A 23,034-nucleotide genomic window follows, 5' to 3' on the forward strand; every position below is an offset into this window, starting at 1 on the left:
TTTATTTATTTTTGAGATAGAGACAGAGCATAAGCAGGGAAGGGACAGAGAGAGAGGGAGACACAGAATCCAAACAAAGCTCCAGATTCTAAGCTATCAATACAGAGCCTGACGTGGGGCTCGAACTCACCAGCCGTGAGATCGTGACCTGAGCCAAAGTCAGACACTTAACTGACTAAGCTACCCAGGCGCCCCTGAAAGTTTGATTTTTAAGTCCGTTGTTTGGAACTTGGATTGCTTTCCTCCATAAAATAAATAATCTTGTAGGTGATGATTGACTTTCCATACAAGCTAAAAAGTCTGTTTCATATATTTGAACCAAGTTATCTTTTATTAGAAATTGTATATAGAGTTCCAGGTCAAATAACTACTACTTTTTATCTACCTCAAATTCTTCAAAATAATAGTTATTTAAAATACGTTTTATTGGGGCGCCTGGGTGGCTCAGTCGGTTAAGCGCCCGACTTCAGCTCAGGTCAGGATCTCTCGGTCCGTGAGTTCGAGCCCCGCGTCGGGCTCTGGGCTGATGGCTCAGAGCCTGGAGCCTGCTTCCGATTCTGTCTCCCTCTCTCTCTGCCCCTCCCCATTCATGCTCTGTCTCTCTCTGTCTCAAAAATAAATAAACGTTAAAAAAAAAAAAAACGTTTTATTGCTACATTTTTGTTACAAAGAATATAAAAAATAAATTCTGAAATACTTAAGTCCTTTTTTCTACTCCTAAGTAGTTTGCATTTTAATACAATAAATGAAAGGTTTTTTTCTTCCATCAGGTGAGTAAGCTAGATTTCTTCCAGTTCCTCATTCCAGGGCATAATTTAAGTTTATGAAAGAAAAATTCACTATGAAAATGTTAGAATATTGTAGTAACAGCTGAATGATTATTATTAACTTGGCTTTATGTAAATTTCCATTGATAATTAGCAGTACTTTTATGTATGGAAAAATAATGAAAGTCATGTCATAGTTGTAGGGTTGTTTTGTTTGGTTTTGGTTGTTTTGATAAGAAATGAGTATGAGCTATGGAAATGTTAAATGGCAGATTGAAATGTGTTTTACTGTGAAACTTTGCCAATAAAATCAGAGGTATATTGATTGGAGAGATTCATTAGGTCCTGTCAATCCCTGATAAGCACTTTTAGAAATTCTCTTAAATAATACTCACTAATAACTTTGGTTCTAAAAAATCTTCTAGGTATTTAATAATAATTCATATTGACCATGTTTTAGAAGAAATAGTTAATATCTTCAACCACATGAGAAGCCTCCAGAAGGAAAGGCCATGTCTTTTAAATACCACAATGCCTAATACAGTGCTTCATACCTAATAATTATTTCATATATATTTGTTGAATTAAAAAAAAAATCTCTAGTATGTTTTCTTTCTGAAGTAGCTTTATATAGGAGGAGAATTGAAGTTGAATGGGGCTGATAGAGGTAGTAAATATTGGGCAGGGAGGCCCCTTCAATTGTTTTCTGTCTCCCATGAGTTTTAAAGGCATTTGAATTACTAGGACTGAGGTTGACATGACAGTTCAGGATTTTGTGGCTTTGTTGCCATCTATTTGCTTATGCCTAGAATGCTTTTCAGCCAGGAGTATATAGAATAGATTATAATTATAAATACCTATCAGTTAGGCATCCCTAAAGATACTGCTTATAAAGGCTTTTGCCAATTAAATTTTAATATATGTGTTTTATTTTCAGTGGGTTACCCAAACCAAACTTTGGCCATTTAACGGATCCATTTGACACACCAGCATTTAACAAACTTTATAGAGGTTCGTGAACCAAAGGTTTAAAACTGTTTGAAATAACTTCAGCGCATTCTCTAAAACATAATTGAGGCTGCCAATTTTCTTTGAAAATGATAACAGAAAGTATAGCTGGGTTGGAAAGGAAGTATAAGGACAGAGGAGATCCAATTAGTGACAGGCCAGTAACTGGCAGCAGATTGGTCTGCTACCCTGCTGCTACTTGAGTCTGTTTCATGCTTTGTCCCTGTTTTCTCCTTGTTCTTTTTATTCTTTGGTTTTTGTTTCTTTCCTATTTCATTTAATCTATGCTCTGCTCTTTATTACCTTTAAAAAGAGAAAAATACAGGATGGATAAAACTTTCAAATTATTTCCTTTTATCTTAATTATAAAAACAATTTTGTTAAATGAAGAAAAATAAAAGTAAAAATGAAGTGTAAAGAAATAGGGGGGAAAGTCACCCTTAAAGCTTACCACGTAGAGAAGTCATTTTCGCAAATTTCCTTTTGACAAAGTTTCTATAGGTATATTTTAACATACTCGAGATGATAAAATATGTACACTTCTATCTCTTGCTTTTTTTCATTTAATATGGGTAATAATTTCCCAATGAGCTCTGCTATAATTTACTTAATAATTTGCCCATAGTGAATATTGCAGAAATATTCTTAATTTAGCTTTTCTCTTTCTTTGATCTTTTTAACATGGCAGGTTTTTTTTCTTTTTTTCCGGATTGCTTAGGTATTTCCTCCACTTCCTCCTTCACCCCATTGGCTGTCTCTCTCCTCTTCCCTTTCTTTGATCAATGGCTTTTTGTCACACGTTTTATCTGCCTTCTGTTCCATTCTATCTAAGCTGACTCTTCCCAGAGACAACTTATTTTCAGTTGTAGTTTTTTTATCCATGTTTTCTCCACCTGTGAAACCAAATTGAAGAGAAATTTCTAAAAATTGCGCTATTCAAATTGGAAAATTGGCAACTTGAAATAATAATTGCATTGTATTTAACCTTCCCCTGTTTATTGGAGGATGAAATATATTGCAATAAAAAATCGTGTAGCATAATAAAAATTATGGAGAGACACTTATATCTGTTTTTCTGAAAAATTTTTTGTTTAGTTGTTCCAATCAGGAAAATTCATGCTCTGACCATCACATGGGCGCTTCCCCCTCAACAGCAACATTACAGGTAAGAGTTGAAGGGCAAATTTACTCCAGTACATACTGAATGAGAGTCATATTTTTTTTTTTTAACTTTTTTTTTTAACGTTTATTTATTTTAGAGACAGAGAGAGACAGAGCATGAGGAGGGGAGGGTCAGAGAGAGAGGGAGACACAGAATCTGAAACGGGCTCCAGGCTCTGAGCTGTCAGCACAGAGCCTGACGTGGGGCTCGAATCACGGACCGTGAGATCATGACCTGAGCTGAAGTCGGCCACTTAACCGACTGAGCCACCCAGGCGCCCCAAGAGTCATATTTTTAAAGAATACTAAATGGTTTAAATTTGAGTGTTCTGTAATGTGATAAACTGGGACTTCACTACTCCTAGAGTTTTCAAACTATGCTGTATATTTTAATGTCTTCTGGGATAAAAACTAGAGTTTTCTTACAGCTGGTTACCTCTTCTGAGTCTTTGAAATTAAGTATCTTTGTACGAGTGCTAACTTTTGTAATTAATTTCTTTAGTACTTTGAGTACAAAAATATATTAGCTTATGATTTATTTGTCAGTGGTGATCATTTAGTTTGATTTTTTTTAATGTTTTATTTTTGAGAGAGAGAGGAACAGAGTGAGGGAGACACAGAATCTGAAGCAGGCTCCAGATCAGACGCTTAAACGAGTGAGCCACCCAGGCGCCCCTCAATTTGATCTTGTTAAAAGTAAAGTTAAATAATTTTGAGCCTAGAATATGACTACAGCTGAAATCTTAAGGACCTACACATTTGAGGTGGTAATGAGTTAGGGAAGATTTATTCAGATTAGGAAAACATTTCAACTGAGCAGTATAGCTTGAGCTAAGATGTTCTTTAAAGATAAAGATCAGTCAATGCCTACAAATACTTTTCTGATTAAAAACAAATGCTAATGAACTGATAAAAGTTTACCTTATTTTTTTTTAAACCATTACCAACAAAACCAAACCATAAGAATAAACACACAAGCAGAAGTAATGTTGCTTAAGTTCAGTAAAAAATTTTTTCACATGTGATAGAATATTCAAACATCCCATCAAAAATGATACCATTCTCACTTACAGTGAGAAAGTAGAGGACATGTGTATTGTCTACTTGCTTTTGGTGCAAGGATAATACAGGAAAAAGCAGTGTACATTGATTGTGTAGTTATGGTAGATTGTGCCCAAAAGTGTTAAAATTCTTATGTGCATATTATTTAATTTTGAGAGAGAGAGAAAGAGAACACGTGTGTGTGAGCAGGGGAGGGGCAGAGAGGGAGGGAGACAATCCCAGGTAGGGGATTCTGACGTGAGATCTCACAGGCTGTGAGAACATGACTTGAGCCAAAATCAAGAGTTGGAGACTTAACCGGCTCAGCCACCTACACACCCCTATTATATGCATATTTAAAAGTTTTTACTATAAAAATAATACTTGTAAAATATTAAAATAGGACAAAAGAGTATTTAGTAAAAAGTAAAGCTGTGCTTCCCCATTTCTTTGTTTCCTAAAAGGCCCAACATTAATAGTTTCTTATATATCCTTCAGACATTAAAACTGAATATGAAACATACCTTTTTTTATGAAAATGAAATCATACTGTATATACTATTCCTCCTTTTTTTGGGTAATGCTTAGTTTTCTAATTAACAAAGGCTTATTTATCCTATTGATTACTAAGGTAGATTCATTGTAGAAATCCTGAAAATCACTGAAAAGTAGAAAAAAAAGTCATTCATGATTGTCTTTTCCAAAGAATGTTAAAATTTCTATATGTTTTCATCCAGTTATTATTTTTTATGGACTGTTTTAATGTGGCTTTCATCATGAATCTTTTCAAATCTCTACGTGAATTAGCCTTTTGAGGGACCCATTTTGTTTTTACAAAAAAGCAAATTTTATCCCTACAGAGTTACAAATACAAAACCATTAGTTCAGATGCAGATACTGTGTAATCTACTGAGTTTATTCTTTAACTAATGTACTTTCCCTACATCAGTCTTAGGATAGGTGTAATTCAAATTCATATTTTAAACAATCTTATGTGGGGTTTGGGAATTGCTTAATGTAGTTGAGATCATTATATTATATCTTGGTTTTTAAGAGTTTACTGAATATAATTCTGTAAACTAATTTTAAAATTTAAGAATTCTTAGATTTTCTAACTTTATTTTTCTATATATTTTTGTTTTGGTGGGAATACATTTATGAAATTATAGCAGAAGTCAGTGGGAAAAGACCATTTAATATATATACAACTACTCAGATTTTAAAGTATGTTGTTATATAATGTAGCATTTTTATACCTCTTGCACTTATATTACATTGTCATGAACACTCTATGAGTAAGTAGTTGGCCAAGTGAAGAGAAAAAGAAAAATACAATGAAGTTAAGTCTCTTGTTCAGGATCATGCATTTACTTAAAGGAAAAACTAAAACTAAATGTTAGATTATCTGACCCATAAAGCAACACATTTATTTTTACCACAGAACCTGATGCAATACTGAAAGCTTTTCAGATACTGAGTGATTCATTATCTGTATTAGGTTCTAAAATGATAGGGAATGTATGTAGTTTCCATTTTGGGTGAAACAAAAATGAAAGATTTTACCATGAAAAGAAGTTTGAGTGTCCAAGAGAAAAAGCAGTAGTCTTAATTTTGGAATGATTATACTCATTCAGTGATTTCAAGTAAAGAAGTTAAATTTTACCATGTTTTCTGTTTTTATCCTGCTATTGTCAAATTAATAATAATTTCATGTGTGGTGGAATTTATGTGATAATAAGTTTATAATCATATTCTTAAATATCATAACCTTTGACATAAGATTTCCTGGTGTTGCTTATACCTTAATTATTTTTGTTTCTGACCTTAATATTTTTTTTAAAGGGTGAAACCACTTCACTATATCTCTTGGCTGGTTGGACATGAAGGCAAAGGCAGCATTCTTTCTTACCTTAGAAAAAAGCAAGTATTTAATTAATAAGTATTTTTAGTATAGCAATGTCTGAAAAATAATAGTAAACATTCTATAACCCATTCTTTTGACTTTATTTGCCAGAAAGCCTAGCATCAAATCTAATGCTTAATTATAGTCACTTAATACCTAGGTTATGTTAATAGTCCTATTATATTTATTTCCTTGGGAGCCACCTTTTAGCCCTTGTTGGAAGTAGTACACAAAATTTAAAAAATCATAAAAAAAATAGATTCCAGAGTTACATAGAAGGTTAGCTCTAATCAAGAATTTAGATTTGAATAGTAAAGAAGTCGGTTATTTAAATGCTATGGATCTCCAGACTGTCCTAACCCAAAAGGTGGACTTTAAAACTACATTGGGCAGAGAAAGCATAACAAATAGTGGGACTATAAACATTCTGTGCGGCTGTGTTAGCAGAATGTTTCCTAATACATTTAAGCATTTGCTTAAGTTGCCTAGCCAAATCACAGAAATCTAGCTTTAAATCAGGACCAATAATTAAAGTACGTCCTTGTTTGATTTTTCTGTAGAGTAATTCAAGAATGGAAAGGAAGATGAGAATTATAAATAAGTACTTTAAAGTACTGATAGGACCAGAACATTCAAAGAAAGCTAAAAGGCCAGGGTTATTACAAAAGAATAATGATAATAGTTACATATATGACTTACATAATAAATGCAAAGTGCTTTGAGATGTGCTCAATCTCTCTACATTACCGAACTTTTTTAGAATTTCACATTCTTCATTCTGGCTTCCTCCTTTCTTACTTTAGGTTTTCAGGATTATTCTAGTCAGGAAAAGATACAGTTTCACTGCTTCTTTCTTAAACAACCTGTAGAGGTTAGCTGATAGTGTCAAAGGGCTCACTTGACATCCTAAGGAGAGATGTATCTGAAGTGTTTAAGCTGCTTCTGGGAGACTGGTTCGAGAGGGATGAGTGAAATGCCTCCCAGCAACCATAATTTTAATATTTTGTACTGTTCTCTTCAACAATAATAACTATGTCTTCATAAACCTGTTTTACTATGTTGCAATATATATATTTGTTTCCATTAAACAAATAAATACGGCTGTTATTTCCTTCTGGTGATTCTTGCATGCAGTGCAATTGTTTGGGACGCCTTGTACTTTAGAAATTTGTACTTTTAAACTTACCTTTGGAAAGTACATTTGCCTCAAAGACTGAGCTTCCCAAATTTTATATAGAAAGCCTACCTGTTTTGTTAATTTGAAGTATTTGTAGGCTATCAATCCCAAGATATTGATTGGATTCATTTTTTCCTAACAATAGGTGCTGGGCTCTTGCACTATTTGGTGGAAATGGTGAGACAGGATTTGAGCAAAATTCTACTTACTCAGTGTTCAGCATTTCTATTACATTGACTGATGAGGGTTATGAACATTTCTATGAGGTAAATAATTAAAATGGAATTAAAAAAATATAGATATGACTTTATGCAAAAGCATAATCAGATATTTTGTTTTCAGGTTGCTCATACTGTCTTCCAGTATTTGAAAATGCTGCAGAAGCTAGGCCCAGAAAAAAGGTAATATATAGATACTAGAATTAGGCTAGGAATCAATCCTAGTGTGTTTTAGCATTCAGACTGACAAATAGACATGCTTTAGTCCTACCGAGATAGTTTTTTAGGCATTTCCTGCCTAAGTTCCTTCACTGGCTCCATATCCTGCTTCTTCTACCTGTGAATATTACCTATATTACATGAGAACACGAAACGTTAAGGGTTTACGTTTATGTGGCCAGTCTGTTTTTTCTCTTTTCTTGCTGAGGATTCGAATGAGAAATGTAAATATATCTTCTACTTATAATTTTCTTCTTTCACAGAATTTTTGAAGAGATTCAGAAAATTGAGGATAATGAATTTCATTACCAAGAACAGGTACTGGAAGTTAAATTCTTTTTGAATGTTTTCTGTGATCAAGTTGAAACTCGTGTGGACATTATTCCTCTTTTTGGAAGTGTCACTGGAGTTTTAATTCTGCCACTCTGTGTCATGTGAGTCCCAAGATGCCCTTGAGGTTATCTGAAAATTAACTTTTGTGTTTCTGAGTTATGTGTATTGTGTAACCGTGAGAGGTGGGCAGATTCACATAGATCATGTTGTGCAACAATCATTTTATATATGTACTCATCCATCTGTCTATCCTTTTGATAAACAGAGAGAGCTTGCTATGGTACTTGATATTTGGGAAATTCTAATATTATGAAGACATGAAGAAATTCTGTAGGATAATCTCTAGTAATTACCATATGTACTATTAGAAATGGCATGGTTTAGGATTTCAGGGCAAGGAGAGCATTTGCCTTGATTGGAATAGAATCAGGGAAGGCTCCATGGATGTGGTAAATTTGAATTGAGTTCAGCATTAAAAAATGGATAAAGTTTGGATACATTGTAAGCAACAAGGAAAACATTAAGTAAGGAACTCTGGAATATTGCGAAAAAGTAAATGATCCTGGGTATCTGTAGGATAGGGTATTTGAAAGGAAGGTATTATATAAGGCTGAAAGGTAAGGAGTTTAAAACAGGGTTTCTCTAAAACCCTTTTGTGTATTGGATCCTTTTGGAAATCTGTTGAATCCTGTGGACCTCTCCTTAGAATAATATTTCATCCCTTCAAATTTTTAATCTCTCAGAAAAATTGTTATTGGTTACTGGTTTATCTCTCATGTAGGTTCACCAGTTGTGAATAGTTTTCTATATTTTCTTCTGTCTCTTTTCCTTACATATGTATGTGTGTATGTGTATCTTTTTTTCCCAAAACATTGGAGATTTAATTACAGATACCATGGTACTTCACATCTAAATTTTTTTTATTTTAGCATGTATCTGCTACACAAATGTATTCTCTTGCATAACCTCACTAATATTGTCATAGTTGGGAAATCACATTGAAACAATATTGTTGAATATTATACAATTCATAAAATATTGTATTTAAGTGCATAAAATAAAATACAGCAGTTTACAAACGACTGTTGAAGTATAAAGTACTTAAAACGGTAAAAAAAAATAGTAATGTGTCTCTTTCTTAACATATTAAGTAACAAGGTCTAGCAGTAGGTCTAACAATTATTTCAGTTTTAAGTAGCAGTGTGAGATATCTACAACTATATTGTGATTTTTTTATTGGTTCGTCATAGATGCTGCTAATACAACTGTGACCTGTTGCCTATATTCATAATAGAATAAAAATGCTAATTTAGAGGTTAGTGAAGATAAATAATGTAATTTATTCCCAAATTTGTGCACATACATGCCCCTGAATTTGTCCACTGTTCTATCTTGTGGGAGATGTCTGTGGACCCTGGATTAAAAGCCTCTGATTTAGAACTGCTTCACAGAGCATCTTGAAGCTGGCTTTTTGGATCATCACCAGAGACAATTCTCTGAATATTTACTATAAGTAAAGAAGATTTAGGTATATGTAACAAGGTCACAAAAACTGTAAGCGTCTCGTTGCTGTTGATTCCTGTGTAATCTGCTCTTTGCACTTGAATCATTGAAATCGAAATAGAAATCTTATTCTAAGGGCACCTGGGTGGCTCAGTTAGTTAAGTGTCTGATTCTTGATTTTGGTTCAGGTCATGATCACATGATCATGAGATTGAGGCCTGTGTCCCAGCGTGGAGCCTGCTTATGATTTTTTCTCTGCCCCTCCTCCACTTGTGCTTACACACGTGCGTGCATGCTCTCAAAAAAAAAACAAAACAAAACAACAACCACCACCACCAAGAACCAAAAAACCAAAAAGAAAATCTTATTCTATGAAATCAGAAAGGCTGCTATGACACATATATTGGCCATTAGAGTGTTCTATAAACACTCTTCCCTATAAGTGGACTGATATGCATAGAACTCCACAAGACCTGCCTCCTACCTTACCAGGAGTGATTTTGTGCAGTGTCCTTATCAGCTGTGGTGGCAACATGTGGGTCAGAACTATGGCAGGGAAGGAGTGGGATCAAGAATTGTGGAATACAACCATATGTGACACCCACATTCCTTTTTTGAGGATCAGCTTTTTAGCATTGGTTGAGTGAGTGACACTTTTGTTCTGTCCCTCCAGTTTCTTCTTAGCAAAACATTTCGGATATCTTTTTACTGAAATCTCCCCATTTTGTAGCTCATTTTTTTTTTACCTTTAACAATATTTATGAATACTTGTCTTGATTTTAAAACATGTGTCCAAGACATCTTAATTTTAAACCTAATCAGTGAAAAGTGAGAACAATTCAGAAAGGTCTATATCTCTGTGTGAACTGCTAACTCAAGTTAATTATTTTAATTATTTTAATTATTTTTAAGGCTTTTATAAATTTTTTTTTTAACAAAGTTGGAATGCCTCCTCTTTAGACTTTCTGGTTTTCATCAATAAAGGCAGATAGGAATTCCCTTTCCAAACTATTCACATCAGTCTTATTTAATTAAGAAATCTAAAAAATTATTTTCCATAGGAACTTGAACTCAATATATCTTATAAATCAGTAATTTGAATTAGAAAGAGCTGCTTAAGTTCTTTTCTGCAGGCAGAAAAACAGCATTAATGTAACAATAATGGAAGGCAGTAAGAAGTAGATAAAAAAATTAGAGGACAGACAATAACAAGTGTTGGAGAAGAAGTAGAGAAATTAGAACCCTCATATATTGCTGGTAGGATTGTAAAATGGTGCAGCTGCTTTGGAAAACAGCTTGGCATTTCCTTAAAAAGTTACATAGAGTTACCATATAAGCTCTACCATCAGTTCTATTCCTAGGTATATACAAGAGAATAGAAAACCTGTCCACACAAATGCTTGTACACAAGTGTTTATAGTAGCAATATTCATTATAGGCCCAAAGTGGAAACACCCAAATGCCCGTCAACAAATGAATGGTTAAACAAAATGTAGAATACGCATACTGTGGAATGTTAGCTGTGAGAAGGAATGAGGTACTGATTCATGCTACAACATGGATGAACCTTGAAAACATGCTAAATGAAAGAAGCCAGTCACTGCAGGTTGCATATTAATATGATTCCATTTATATGAAGTTTCCAGAATAGGTAAATTCATAGAAATACAACACAGATTGATGGTTGCCAGTGGCTAGGGGGAGTGGGTAGCAGGGAGTGACTGCTTAGCGGTTATGGGAGTTTCATTTTAGGGTGATGAAAATATTCTCGAACTAAATAGTGGTGATGGTTGTACAGTTTTGTAAATATACTAAAAACCACTGAATTGTATGCTTTATTTTAAATTTTATTTCATTTTTAATTGTGTACTTTAGAAGTGTGAATTTTATGGTATGTGGATTAATATCTTTAAAAAATTAGAGGATATCATTTAAGTGTTTTTCTTAATACCTGCTCCATTGCTTTGGTACTGGAGATCTGCTTTTAGCCAAGGTCCTTAGTGTTTTTTTATTGGAAATATTTTGAATCATTCAATTTTGTTGCATACTGACCATTTACTTTATAACTAAGTGGCTAGTGAGAATAACTTATTTTTAAAAAGTAGAAGAGAGTAGGAGGAATCATTTTAAATAATAATAGCACCTTAGTGACAGTCAACTTGATTCAGGAATGTTTCCTGAAGTGGGGCAAAAAACAAAAACAAAACCTAACAGTGTTTCCTTACTTTCTTCTTATTCTATTTTTATGTGATAATATAGTAGATAATATATATACCTATAGTCTCTAGTTTGATGTATGCATGCATTATTTCTTCTCCATAAATGCAGTAACCTTCACTTCTCCTGTGTCTTCCATTAGATGAGAGAACAACCCATTCTGTCTAGTAAAGGACTGGATAGTGTGGTATTTTAGAAAGCGTGTTTGCTGCTACATTAGGAGCCCTGAGTTCTAGTGTCTATTCTGCCTGATGCTTAATGTGTGACTTTGGGCAAGTCATCCAATCAGTCTGGGTGTATTTCCTTATAAAATGTGGGAATGGAACCACTTGGTGTCTGAAGGACTTGTCAGCTTTAAGATTCTGTGCCTCTGGGTGCTCAATAAGTACTTGAATTGATTGCTTTCCTCTGAAAAAGTATTTCCATTTCATAGGTTAGAGAACTTGTGGTCACTCTTTCATTTTTAAATTGAGGTAATATACTGATTAATATAATTTCTTATATCAAGACTTTAATGACACATTTTGATTTCTACGTTGATCTGATTCATGTTTACAGATAGTTTTCAAGTGATAGTGCTGTAGTGATACATGATGAAGACCCTGTCTTTATGGGCATCATCAGTCATATGGGGTACTTGACATATAAATAAGCATTTACAATTCAGTGTTGTAATTATTCTCACAAAGAGGTCATGACATGATTAGAGCCTTGTGTGTTGTTGGGCTCAGGTTGGGGATTGGAGGGGTGTCAGGTTAAACTCCTTAAGATGGTAACTCTGGCTAAATTTTCTTAGAATTCAGAGCATCAACTTCTCTTTCTTTCTTTCTTTCTTTCTTTCTTTCTTTCTTTCTTTCTTTCTTTCTTTCTTTCTTTCTTTCTTTCTTTCTCTGCCCCCACACCCCCCCCCCCCCAATGGGGAGCTAGATGCTTAGGCTAAAATTGTATCTGGTTATTTCTGTTCAGAAGCTCTTGGTTTCATTGTTCATAAAAAGAGAAAAAGTATATTTTGTGGTAAATTAAGGATAATGGAAGTTTCTGGTGTGAAATAATTATATCTCTTTACAGACAGATCCAGTTGAGTATGTGGAAAATATGTGTGAAAACATGCAGCTGTACCCGCTACAGGATTTCCTCACTGGAGATCAGCTTCTTTTTGAATACAAGCCAGAAGTAAGGACGTTTCATTTCTGAGAGTTACTTTTAGACAGAGAGAAGGGGGAGAAGTGCAGACATGACTTAGGAACTGTGAGAATGTAGAAAACTTGGTTAAATATATCAGATTTTTGTTTGTTTAAATGGAAGAAATAACAGTATTTTTTTTGGCAGTTTTTCATGATTGTTGTATATGATTATGTTTTAATATGAGGAGAAAACCAAGTCCATTTCTTAGGTACTATTATTCTCACTGTTTTTCAAGTGTTGAAACATCTACTAAAACAATTAAAGTGATTCCTAAGAATTACGTGCTTTGGTTGTTAAGCTTACTTAGGGAGATGTTTCGCTCACCTTTTTGGTAACCTTATTTAGTGAGTTGTTTTTGCTTACCTTATCTAACTCAGTTAGATACTCTGGGCAATTAAATTTAACCATTTTGAAAATGTTTCTGAGAAATACAAGATTCCCTGGGGCGCTAGGTGGCCCAGTCAGTTAAGCAGCTGGCTCTTGATTTTGGCTCAAGTCATGATCTCACAGTTTGTTAGATCAAGCCCCACGTCTGACTTCATACTGACAGCATGGAGCCTGCTTGGGATTCTCTCTCCCTCTTTCTCTGACCCTCTACCCCGCTTGCTCTCTCTCTCAAAATAAATAAACATTAAAAAAAAAAAAGAAATAAAAGATTCCCTGAATTTGAAACATGTGACTTAGAGATAATTATTATATACAAATAAATAGTTGGTTTGAGTCTTTCCTCCTTTACTTGTTGGGGTGAAGTCATTTTGCTCCATATGGGATAGCAGTTCTCAGTTGGCTGATTTTGCCCCCAGGGTATATTTGTCAATGTCTGGAGACATTTCAGTTGTCATAACTGTGGGATGCTCTTGGCATCTAGTGGGTTAGAGGCCAGAAATGGCAGCTAAACATCTTATAGTGCAAAAGACAGCACCCCACAATAAAGTATTATTTGGTCCAAGATGTTAATAATGTTGAGATTGAGAAATCTTGATTAGGGTATTCCAAAACTACTAATTTTAAAGATAACAGAAAGGTGGGGGACCTGGGTGGTTCAGTCAATTAAGTGTCTGACTTAAGCTCAGGTCATGATCTCATGGTTTGTGAGTTTGAGCTCCGCATCAGGCTCTGTGCTGACAGTTCAGAGCCTGGAGCCTGCTTGGGATTGTGTGTTTTCCTCTCTCTTTGCCCCTCCCGTACTCATCCTCTCTCTCTCTCTCTTTCTCTCTCTCTCTTTCTTTCTTAAAAATAAACATACATTAAAAAAAAAAAAAAAAGATAATGGAAAGGTAAAGGAAGAGGCAGTGATAATATTCTTGTTATCTCCTGGGAATATTGTGTCCAGGGGCCCAAGCAGTTTATTCTGAACCTCCATTTGTTGTGTTTCTCAAAGAAATGGTATTCAAATGCTAGTCAGGGTTTCAAACTTTACCCACAAAATCTTTTGTTTATTCCTGTCATAGCTGAAGGATTATTGAAGGAGGCCCTGCAATGGTATCATGTTACTGATTCTTGGGGATGAAGGTAGTATAATACCTAGGGGTTAAGAGCATAGTCTTTGGAATCATGTACGAACTTGTTTAGAACTCCACCTTTGCCACTTCTAGATGTGTTGTTCTGTGCAGATTATGTAATCTTTAACCTGAACAAATTACTTAATTTTTAATAGGAACCTGAGTATTATTTTTTATAAAATGGGTATGCCTTAGAGTTGTTTTTAGGATTAAATGAAATAATGTATATTAAGCACTACCTGGTACATAGTAAAACTTAATAAATGAGAGCTGTTTCTACTGTTAGCACTATTATTACGTAGGATTTGAGATGGACACTGGTTTATAGCTTATCAAGAAACATTTGAAACAATAGACTAACAAAGTTTTATAAATTATGGTGTTCATGACGATAATTTCATGAGCATTAAGATGCTAGGATCTTGGGGATGCCTACCATAACGTGATTTTGCCTTTTTAACAGAGATGTATTAGGTTAAAGTTATTATTGTGTATGTGTGTGTGTCTCTCTACCTTCCCCTGATTAGGTCATTGCTGAAGCTCTTAATCAGCTGCTGCCACAAAAAGCAAATCTTGTTCTACTGTCTGGTGCTAATGAGGGAAAATGTGACCTCAAGGAGAAATGGTTTGGGACTCAGTATAGTATGGAAGGTAAAATATTTTAATAATAGTCCCACATTTATCTAACTCAACTGAGAATTTTTATTCCTTAATATTTCATCTGATGGTTCCTATGGGAAAAAAGTATATCCTTTTTTTAGGAGTTGACTTTGAAATGAAAATTATACTGCTTAACAAAAAATTATTTTCTGCTGTGTTTTATAGCTACTTATTAACTAGTAAAAAAAAAAATCCTGTTTTCTGGATAGTTTGGGGAAGGGTTTTTTGATTGTGTTTTAGCAAAGTACTTCTGAAACTTCAGTGTACATGTAGTATCACCTAGACATCTTATTAAAATACAGATTCTTATTCGCTAGCTCTGGAGTAGTGCCTGAGATTCTGCATTTCTGACAAGCTCCCAGGTGATACCAATGCTGCTAAGACTACACTTTGAGTGGTAAATAGCTAGAATGCCTGGATATATTATAGTTTTCCTAAGAAAAGAGAATTGATTTGTGAAGGCTGGTTGTTAACTGGTTTGTCATTAAGAGAATTCTCAACATTGCTGGTTTATTGGATCAGTTTGTTTTTCATCTCCACAGATGTTGAAAACTCGTGGGCTGACCTATGGAAGTCTAATTTCGAATTAAATCCAGATCTTCATCTTCCAGCTGAAAACAAGTACATAGGTCAGTGAAATAGCAATAATTATACATAATTCATTTATGTAGTAATAAAACAAAACAAATAGCATCTATATAGTACATTTCCAAAGTATCATTTGAGTTCATATTTCAGCTTCCCAGTGTAACACTCTGGGATAGGGATTACTGTTTTCTTACTTTTTTGAATGAGAAAACTTGAGGCTTAAAAAAGGAAAGTAACATGTCCCAGACTATTCAGTTGGTAAATGGAGGAAACAGGACTTAAATGTAGATCTTGGGACTCTGAAGCTTTTGCTTTTTTGTATGTCATAGCTGATCCTTCCCTATCATCTCTGTAGGAATTGCCGTGCTAGTGTTTTTCAAACTACAAGGTTTGTGAAATCATTGTAATGGGTTGTGAGTTCTGTGTAATGAGTTATGAAAGCATTAAAAAAATTAATTAGGATGGAAAATAGCAAAATGTTTAATTATATAAAGTATTATTTTAAGAACTTTTATTCTGTGTAGGTATATATGTTTGTATCTGTGCCTGTGTACTAGCTTAGAGTGGGAAACATTCTAACTATGAGAAAGCTACCTAAGTCAAAGGTTACAGTTGTATATAACTAATTTATTCAGAATTTTCCCCAGCAATTCCACTCCTAGGAATATACCCAAAAGAATTGAAAATGGGTACTCAAACAAATACATGTACATGCATGTTCATAGCAGCATTATTCACAGTAGTCAAAAGTGGAAATAGCTCATATGTCCATCAGTGAATGAATGGATAAACAAATTGTGGTAAGTATATACAAAGGAGTAATAGTCATAAAAAGAAATGAGGTATATACATGCTACAATGTGGATGAACCTTAAAAACATGCTAAAGAAGCCAGACACAAGAGGTTATAGGTTGTATGATTCCATTTATGGATCCATTTATGATATATCCAGGATATGTATACCCATAGATGAAACACAAATTGATGGTTGCCAGTGGCTGGGGGAAGTGGATAATAGGGAGTGACTGTAATGGGTTTAAAGATTTTCTTTTAGGGTGATGAAAATGTTTTGAAACTGGATAGAAGTGGTGGTTGCACGACATTGTGCATGTATTAAATACCCCTGAATTGTTCACTTTAAAATGCTTAATTTTGTTATGTGAGTCTAACCTCAATTAGGAAAAAAAGTCTCACATATTTTAGACCATTCATTTCCACATCTTGAACTTTAAGTATCTAAACAACCCAATTCTTCTTAATAAATATAACCAGTAGTTTTTTCTGTTCTATAGTTTTCTCTTAAGTAGCTATTTCTCACCTACATATTGATGAAAGAATTTAGGTTTTCATTAACTGAGAGGACAAGTTTGACTTTCACTTTTTTGTTACCTTTCAGAAGTCTGTAAGATTGGTATAAGACATTCAAGAATGGATTCATTTATAAATTGGTTTATACAACCATCCTGACTAAAGGTCCCTTTTACGGTTAACATTGTCTTTGAGAAAGGGAATGAAGCAGAATGCAGAGAGATCAGAATTGGCCTTTAGGAAATTACAAATCTTCAGAGTTCATTTAGTTTAAGACCAAGAGAATTTTCTATTCTGTATTGTTTTACTAATTTATTGTTCTCTAGCATCTTAATTTGGCTTATTTTTGCCACAAAAGTTACCTAGACTTCAGAACTGAAGATTGTTGGGAATCTTGCTGAAATACCTGAATTAATTATTACTCTTTTCTGTTGTTAGCCACGGACTTCATGTTGAAGGCTTTTGATTGCCCTGAGACAGAATACCCTGTTAAAATTGTGAATACTCTACAAGGTTGCCTGTGGTATAAGAAAGACAACAAATTCAAAATTCCCAAAGGTAAAATGTTTCCCTCTCTAATTGGAATGAAATAAGTATATCAACTCTTTCTCTACTTGGTAGCAACCTTATTTCCCTCTATCACCCTTTCTCCTTTCTCTTCATTTGAAGATGTTTTCTAGGCTTATCTATCAGATTCATACTGTGCTCCAGTGCTGTCACAGAAACCCTTGTATACCTTACAGATTCTAGGAAATAAGTAAAGATTCAAGGCTAAAATGAAATTATTTTCAAATATTTTTTCTTCTGGTTAAATGAAAGCAGAGCCAGGTTTTTGGCCATCTTAGGGAATGGTGGTATGTTTTAAACTTTATTTTTAAAAAGAGGATAAAAGTATGCTGAAGGAAATTATTCTGAGACACAATTGATAGCCTTTTCCAACATTACAAATGTGAAATATTCTCCCTCTCTCTCCCTCTATCATTTTGCTTTTCATCATAAAGGAATCATGGTATACAGAAATAGACTCCAAAGTTCTAGTCTTTAGTGTGTTAACCCAAACTGTTGCATTTTTATTTTCTGTTCTTGTGAATAGCATAGGAACTTACGGAAGCAACTTAGAATCAAAAAGGCTGAGGGCTCTTCATTGGTATTTAACCCATATTCCTAACCTCAAGACAACTGTAACGTAGCTCTGAGGGATTTTTTAGATTACTGGGAGGGTGTTTTTTGAATAGCTTATTAGTGTTTCTTTAGATAGTCTCTGCTATAGCTCTCTGTGAACATTGGGATTGTTCCGTTGTTTTTGACATGTATATCTCTGTAAACATGTTCTCTGACCAAAGCTATTAATAAAGATGACTATTCCTAGGCTTCTTTGTGTATCTGTCTATATACTTGTGCTTCCCATAGACTGAAGTGTGCCTTCTGAACACTGTTTAGACTGGTAAATATTACTTTTTAAAGACACTTCAGGATAAAGATGTAATGAGGATTTAAGGGCTAGTAGCTTATTTCAGAATTTTTAGAGGTACTTGGGTGGCTCAGTCGGTTAAGCGTCCAACTCTTGACTTTGGCTCAGGTCATGATTTCATGATTTGTAAGTTGGAGCCCTACATCATGCACTGACAGTGCAGAGCCTGCCTGGGATTCTGTCTCTCCCTCTCTCTCTCTGCCCCTTCCCCTTGGCTCTTTATCTCTCTCAAAATAAATAAAAATAAACTTAAAAAAAAAAAAAGAATTTTTAGAAAATATGTTAGGGTCAAATAGCAGATGTATAAAATATTTGAGGCCTCTGGCCTGTAATTTCTTATCTGTTTTTTTTTTTTTTTTTTTTTTTTTCTTTTAGCATATATACGTTTCCATCTGATTTCACCTTTGATACAGAAGTCTGCAGCAAAGTAAGCAATTGTCCTCTTTTCTGGAAAATATATTTCTTATGGAAAAACTATTTGGTTTGTTTTATTCTGAATCATTCTGTTATTTTCTCTATGAGTACTGAGTTATGCTGCTGATTTGTGTATTTTTTCTGTACCCAAAACAAATTATTTGTATTGATACTGAGCATTCAAATGGAATTGTGGCTGTTCCATCTCCACCCATTTATAACACATGCTGATGGTATAGGCTAATCATAGGATTATTGGACTGAGAAAGTTCCTTAAAGATGCGTTTGGATTAGCTTCTAGTTTGTAATGAGAATGAATGGATCTGTTTGATCTTATATTTAGAAACTGGCAAGGAATCTGATTATACTTTGTTCTTAGCAAATAATTTATATATTTATACAGATACCTGCACTGTGGGAGGTCAGAGCCTAAAATGTCCCTGAAACATAGGAGGTGTTCAGGAAATGTTACTGTACTTCTTCCTTTCCTTTGCTACTTAAACTGTAAAATCTGGGGAGCCTGGGTGTCTCAGTTGGTTAAGCATCGACTTTAGCTCAGGTCATGATCTCACAGTTCATGAATTCGAGCCCCATGTCAGGCTCTGTGCTGACAGCTCAGAGCCTGGAGCTTGCTTCAGATTCTGTGTCTCCCTCTCTCTCTCTGCCCTTCCCCTGCTCATGCTCTGTCTCTCAACAATAAATAAATGTTAAAAAAAATATTAATAATAAAAATAAATGAACTGTAAAATCTAACCTTAAAATGATAAGCAGCACTAACATTTAATACCACATAAAAAATGTATTAATCTCCCCCTTCACTCAGATTTTTAATTTGTCAGTCAGAAAACCTAGGCTGTGGGGATGGCCAGAGCCTTTGGGCCAATTGCCTTGTATGCCTTTTACACTTACCCCATTTTTCAGTATAAATATTAACATTTTGTATGTGTATATAACATGAAAAAGATTGGGAAGCACTGCTAAAGGTAGGTGTCTGTAATGTCCCTGTAAAATTGAATCCTAGGTAAACTCTAACTCAGTACACAGTTTTACATTCTGGAGTAGTGGAATTAACATCTTTCTAAAAGTGAAGTTTCCTGTTGTTAAATCAAAGTATATTTATTTGTGTTTATTTCTTGCCAATTAATAGTGCTATTTGTATTTTATATTCTCAGTGTGGTTCTCTTTGATATCTTTGTCAATATCCTTACCCATAACCTTGCGGAACCAGCTTATGAAGCAGATGTGGCACAGCTAGAGTACAAGTTGGTAGCTGGAGAACATGGTTTAATTATTCGAGTGAAAGGATTCAACCACAAACTACCTGTAAGTACACATGTTCTGTTTTCCTCATAGAGAGCTTCAAATTTTATGTTTGTTGCCCCTAAAGCACAAAGTATAGAGGTTTATGCATGGGTTGCTATACATAGAACAAAATGTGGATTCTTGGCTGGTGACAGCTATTCTAACTTGGGCCACACATAAGAGCAATATACATTCATTAATTATTAGCAATGCATGCAGTACAGTCTATGCCTCAGGCTTGATTTCCCTTCCCTTTGCTGTCAGTTCCTCTGCAGCCAACACTGGCATTTTGGACTGGTGTGAGCTTAATTTCATGCTCAGACAGTAATAACAAATTTAAAGCACGTGGCACATTACCTGACAGAGTAGAACTCAAATATTTGTATCCTTCCTTCTTCCTCTTTCACTCCATCCCTTTGTTTCAAATATGTGTCTTATTTCCCTTCTAAGTTTTTGAGCCTTTTAGAAACAGGGTCTATATATCTTGTCGTTAATTTATCTTTTGGTAAGGAATATGTTTCAGTGTTATTTGTCAAAAACTTCTTAAGCAGAAGAAGAAATAATATGGGATGCTAGCTAAGAGGGTTATGCCATTAAATACCAGCTAAAATAATATGTGTCCATCAACAAATTTTATATCTTGATTTCTTGTGTAGGACATATATTAAGATTTGCGGAACTAGGTTCATACAAGAAAAATTGTGGAGGAAAAGACCTGGCAGAAGTTAGACCTGTGCTAAGAGGCCTCTCTGTCATAGCTAAACCCAAGAGCAGACTATAGTTCTCTTCTTTGTACCCTTGTCCCTATTACTGTCCCAGAGAACAAAGATTGGTCTCAGGAGGAGACACTGTGGAATATTTAACCTTTATCAACCTTTAAAGGCCTAAGTGTAATGTAGCTTAGAGCCAAACAGATTAATGCCTAATAACATTGGTTGTCATTTAAGAGGTATGTTTTGAAATTACCTGGGGAGCTTTTAAAAAATATAAGCCATATTCTGTGCTGACAGTGTGGAGCCTGCTTGGGATTCTGTCTCTCTGCTCCTCTGCTGAACGCACACATATGTGTGTGCTTTCTCTCTAAGTAAATAAATGTAAAAAAATATATGTGTAAGGTATAGACAAGTATTTGAGGCTCTTAATTTTATGAAGCTTACCTAGCCTTAATATTAAAACCTGGTATAGAATCTATCAATCAATCTCTCTCTCTCTCTCTCTCAAAGTAGACACTAGTTTCACCTATATAATATAGACTCATTTAAAAAATTTGAAAATTAAATTAAAAATGTAACAAAAAGAATAATTCATGTGATCAAATGGGAAGAATGCAAAGGATTGGTTGTTCAGTATTAAGTTGATGAACACAAATCATCATAACGGGTCAATTGAGAAACATTATATGATAAGTACTAAAAAATCATCTGATAAATGTAAGTAGGCATTCTTAATAAGTAGGAATAGAGGGAAATTAAATACAGTAAAAACCTTCAGGGGTGCCCGGGTGGCTCAGTCACTTAAGCATCTCAGTTCCGCTCGGGTCACGATCTCATGGTTTGTGGATTTGAGCCCCATGTCAGGCCCTGTGCTGACAGCTCAGAGTCTGGAGCCTGCTTCAGATTCTGTGTCTCCTTCTCTCTCTGCTCCTTTCCTACTCATACTCTGTCTCTCTCAAAAATAAAACATTAAAGAGAAATTTAAAACCTTCATTAAGAACAGTAACAGCAAATGTTACAGTAACTGATGAAATGCTGAACACTAAAATCAGGCACAAGCCAAGGAAACACATGATCATCTCTATTATTCTGGCTACTACATTAAAATGGAAAAAAAAAAAAAATCCAGTTGGAAAAGAAAAAGTATTCCCCTTTGCAGATGATATGATTGTATTCTTAGAAAACCTAAGAGTCTACTGAAGTTTAAAAAATAACATGATGTGGCTGGTCATGAGATCGGTATATCAAAATCAATAGCTCTTTTTCCTATAGTAGCAGTAACCACATAGAAATGGATGGAAAAAGTACTCCGTTATATGATATTGAGAAAAACGGAATACCTAGGAATAAGGAAGAAAAGTACAGAATCTCTCTAAAGGAAACCAGAAATCTTACAGAATCATATAAATAAAAGACTTTAAATTAAGAGAGAGAGACTCATTATGTTTCTGGATAGAATAGCTTTGATAGAAAGTTGTCATTACTTCCAAAATTTATATATATATGTAATGCCCTCTCAGTTAAAGTCAAATTAGGGGCAATGGAGATGCTGAATAAAAAGTGATTTAAGTTTATTTGGATGAAAAAAAATGTTTAAGAATACCCATGAAAACTATTTAAAAAAAAAAAAAGAAGTAACCATTGCTCCAAATTTCACAGTTATTGAGGATTTTAGCTCCTAAAGATCCTTGAGTCACGTACTTCTCTTATGTCCTCTACAAATGCCTATTACCATGCTGGGCCCCTGGTAAAAAACAAGGGAAAAACCTTCCCCCCTCATCCCTGCCCCAAAACGTAGTGAATTTCATGCTTCTCTACTTAAAGTGCTTTTTTCTTTTCTTTTTAGCTACTATTTCAGCTCATTATTGACTACTTAGCGGAATTCAGTTCCACACCAGCTGTTTTTACAATGATAACTGAGCAGTTGAAGAAGACCTACTTTAACATCCTCATCAAGCCTGAGACTCTGGCCAAGTGGGTATACATAGAATCAGCTTATATATGTATGTATATATATATATGTATGTATATATATATATATATATATATATATATATATATATATATACACACACACACACACATACATATATAATATATAATTTAATGTTTATTTGTTTTTGAGAGTGACATAGCGCAAGCAGGGGAGGGGCAGAAAGAGATGGAGACAGAATCTGAAGCAGGCTCCAGGTTCTGAGCTGTCAGCACAGAGCCCAATGCAGGGCTCGAACTCAATAAGCTGTGAGATCGTGACCTGAGCTGAAGTCAGACGCTTAACCTACTAAGCCACCCAAGTGCCCCAGAATCAGTTTATATTTTGAAGACCTGAAAGTATTTGCCTTC

General features: G+C 34.5%; 1 protein-coding gene across 3 annotated transcripts in view; it reads left to right on the top strand.

Annotated features, from left to right (window-relative positions):
• The window catches only part of NRDC (nardilysin convertase), a 100,981-nt gene that overhangs the window by 68,026 nt on the left and 9,921 nt on the right, over positions 1-23,034 (top strand). For all 3 annotated transcript variants that reach the window (XR_002079903.2, XM_019449312.2, XM_019449313.2), the window contains 13 exons: positions 1,705-1,778; positions 2,871-2,940; positions 5,820-5,897; positions 7,203-7,323; positions 7,400-7,458; positions 7,758-7,812; positions 12,616-12,720; positions 14,762-14,885; positions 15,437-15,523; positions 17,230-17,349; positions 18,638-18,689; positions 19,849-19,999; positions 22,538-22,665. Coding sequence is in view for 2 of the 3 variants with exons in the window: in XM_019449312.2 (XP_019304857.1) it covers positions 1,705-1,778; positions 2,871-2,940; positions 5,820-5,897; positions 7,203-7,323; positions 7,400-7,458; positions 7,758-7,812; positions 12,616-12,720; positions 14,762-14,885; positions 15,437-15,523; positions 17,230-17,349; positions 18,638-18,689; positions 19,849-19,999; positions 22,538-22,665 (1,224 nt within the window). In the remaining variant the exon portion in view is untranslated. The remainder of the gene's footprint in view (positions 1-1,704; positions 1,779-2,870; positions 2,941-5,819; positions 5,898-7,202; positions 7,324-7,399; positions 7,459-7,757; positions 7,813-12,615; positions 12,721-14,761; positions 14,886-15,436; positions 15,524-17,229; positions 17,350-18,637; positions 18,690-19,848; positions 20,000-22,537; positions 22,666-23,034) is intronic.

The sequence above is a fragment of the Panthera pardus genome, unplaced genomic scaffold (assembly GCF_024362965.1).
Source record: "Panthera pardus isolate Hobbes unplaced genomic scaffold, ASM2436296v1 HiC_scaffold_11, whole genome shotgun sequence".
NCBI classification, from domain to species: Eukaryota; Metazoa; Chordata; class Mammalia; order Carnivora; family Felidae; genus Panthera; species Panthera pardus.